The sequence below is a fragment of the Penaeus japonicus genome, unplaced genomic scaffold (assembly GCF_977035675.1).
Source record: "Penaeus japonicus unplaced genomic scaffold, GWHDUDI00000001_assembly GWHDUDI00000006, whole genome shotgun sequence".
NCBI lineage: Eukaryota > Metazoa > Arthropoda > Malacostraca > Decapoda > Penaeidae > Penaeus > Penaeus japonicus.
This window is the reverse complement of record NW_028234408.1, coordinates 20,961,507-20,964,070: the sequence shown is the minus strand read 5'-3', so window position 1 is coordinate 20,964,070 and position 2,564 is coordinate 20,961,507. Positions and strand designations below refer to the sequence as shown.

Sequence of the window (2,564 nt, the reverse complement as noted above, 5' to 3'; positions counted from 1 at the left end):
GGTTAAGGAAAGCACTAGATAAGAGAGAATAAAAGCAATAAAGGATTGGTTTGATTGATTTATTAACCTTAACATATACACATTGTCAACTGATATTATATATACTTTAAATGCAGAAACCATTATTATCTGCAATATATAGTATAATTTTCTGCAATAAATAAAGTATAATTTTCTTAAAAAGATGAATGCCCATTAGTCTTCTTCTTCTCCCAGCAACTGCCTTGAAAAACAGATGAGAAATGGAATATTCTCACTTATTCTCAGAATAGCATAATGATGTAGACAAGTCATAAATTATGAATTAACTTATTAACTGATCTCATGATTTCCTTCTCAGATTTGCTAAAAAGATCAGATAAAGCTAACATGTAGTATAAACCTGTGAGAGGTAAGTGTAATAAAAGTTTTCTGAAAAAGTACAGCTAATTATAAATGGCACATATTTGGTATAGAAAAGTCAGAACCTACACAAATACATTATAATACCTGATTATCTGCTTTTAAATAAAGGGAGTGTTAATGTTACACCAATTATATGCAGGACTAGTATAAAAGAAGGAGAAAGGATGAAGCAGAAAAGTGCCTAAATGCCATGGTAAGCAAACTTGTTCTTTTGACTTTGTTGAAAGACAAAGGATAGGTTTTCATGTGTAGTCAATTGACCAAACCACCCAGTCAGCAAATTCCAACACTTATCTGTTTATCAGCTGCATCTGCATTTCTATCCAGTAAATAAATGCAAGTGCCACAGTCAGGAAAATATTATGCCTGTTGTTCATGCCATATTGTAACATTACATGGATATTGGTAAGGGAAAGATGGCAAAGTCTCAAAAATGTAGTGGGAGGAGAAAAGTAAAGTTACAACATGCAGAACGGCAATTAGAATATGAAAATTAGTGTTCAGAATTTAAAGTAGACTGAGTCAGTGACAGTTAGGGTAGATTAATGTTATGGATGATAATTGAACTGAAATCCAAGTTGATGAGTTTATACATACAATACACAAATAAATTTGTCTATAATGGATGAATGAGGAAGGTTATAGACAACAAGAGTTGAAACCAAAGTAATTATTTAGTCTTCTCTTAAAAATATACTCAGTTTTCCTTGATTCAGTGTAAATTAATGGATGACCTTTGGCTTATAAGTGATAGAGAGAGGCAGAAGAGGGAAATAAGTATTAATTACAGGTATTGGTTTTAATGGTCATTTAATCTTTGAATGATATCAGTTGTATTTTGTCTGTCAAACACAATTGGCAGACAAGTAGCAGCATGAAGTCTGTTCAACATATATTGGAGTATATAATGAAATATTACCAGCACAGAGTAAGTACAGCATGAATTTGAATTCCATCCCATAGTACCAAGCAAGAAAGTAACAGACACGAAAGAAGCCCTACTCAAATTTGCGTTTCCGATAGGAGTCGGCAGGAAGAGCAAGGAGCAAATAAGAGGGATATATAGATAAAAGTAAGTATTGTAAACATCTTACAGGGACATACCAAGGAATTTTATTGCTTAAAGCATCTAAAGAATAGATACCCCTTGAAAAGATCTTTAATACTCAGATATTCAGTGGCTAAGATATGGTATCAGTACTTTCTCTAAAATACGCTTCAATATAAGAAAAGAGCCATCGCAATTATGTATTTTTGCATAGAAAATATCACCAACGCGCTTCATAAGACAAACCTTAATTTCCCACCAGCATGGATATATAGTTTCTATATTAAGAAAATATTTGGAATCAATTTATACAGAGCAAGCAAAAGAAATTTTACATTTTCGGATGTTGTCAAGTTATCAAGCACTATTTATTGTTGAATCCATGAGATGTGTTTGACTACAGTATATTCAGATATCTACTTAAGAGAATAAGACTCGAAGGATTCCCGAATGGCTCGGTTTAAACGTGATGCCAACTGTGTCTGCTCTATGGAAGACGATAGCTCAACTTCGGCACCCGATTAACGATCGCCAGTCCTCCGATGCCGTGCGGTGACAGACACTACTCGCTATCTTTAACTTCGAGACCGATATTGAAACTCTACGGATTTCTTTTTTTATTTTATTACATATAGAAAATACGCACCCAGATCGACTACTGTAAAGTAATAGACCTCAACACTTACACAACGCATTATGTGATTTTGTATCTCACAGATTGGTCACACGGTTAATTTCTAGCTGACATGGTCAATTAACGCATCCTGCACCCAGTGATATAAAGGGGTCCTGTAGAAGAGTAGAAGCACTGCATGACAAATTTATTTATTTTATATAAAGACACATAATCTTCAATCTACGATTAGGTAGTACACTTTTTTGCCATTTTTAGTGTGTAGTTGGGGGTATCCATGAACATTGGGTAGATATGCATCAGTTGAGTCCCATGAGTAAATAAGTAGTCGGCTAGCAAAAAAAAAAAAAAAAAAAAAAAAAAATTGAAACGGAGCCAAACAGGTCGCTTTGGATCACAAGGAGACCCGCGTCCACAAGAGAATACCTACTTTAAGGCAGAGTCAGCCCCAAGCAAACCTCATGTGTATGAGTGCAT

At 34.3% G+C, this 2,564-nt stretch overlaps 1 protein-coding gene across 6 annotated transcripts in view; it reads left to right on the top strand.

Moving 5' to 3' along the window:
* Positions 1 to 49, top strand: part of Alg3 (Alg3, alpha-1,3- mannosyltransferase) — a 20,102-nt gene extending 20,053 nt beyond the window's left edge. For all 6 annotated transcript variants that reach the window (XM_043027584.2, XM_043027581.2, XM_086537725.1 and 3 more), the window contains exon 9: positions 1 to 49. This exon is cut by the window's left edge and continues 140 nt beyond it. In XM_043027584.2, coding sequence (XP_042883518.1) covers positions 1 to 32 — 32 coding nt within the window. In that variant the 3' untranslated portion in view covers positions 33 to 49.
* The last annotated feature ends 2,515 nt before the right edge of the window (positions 50 to 2,564 follow it).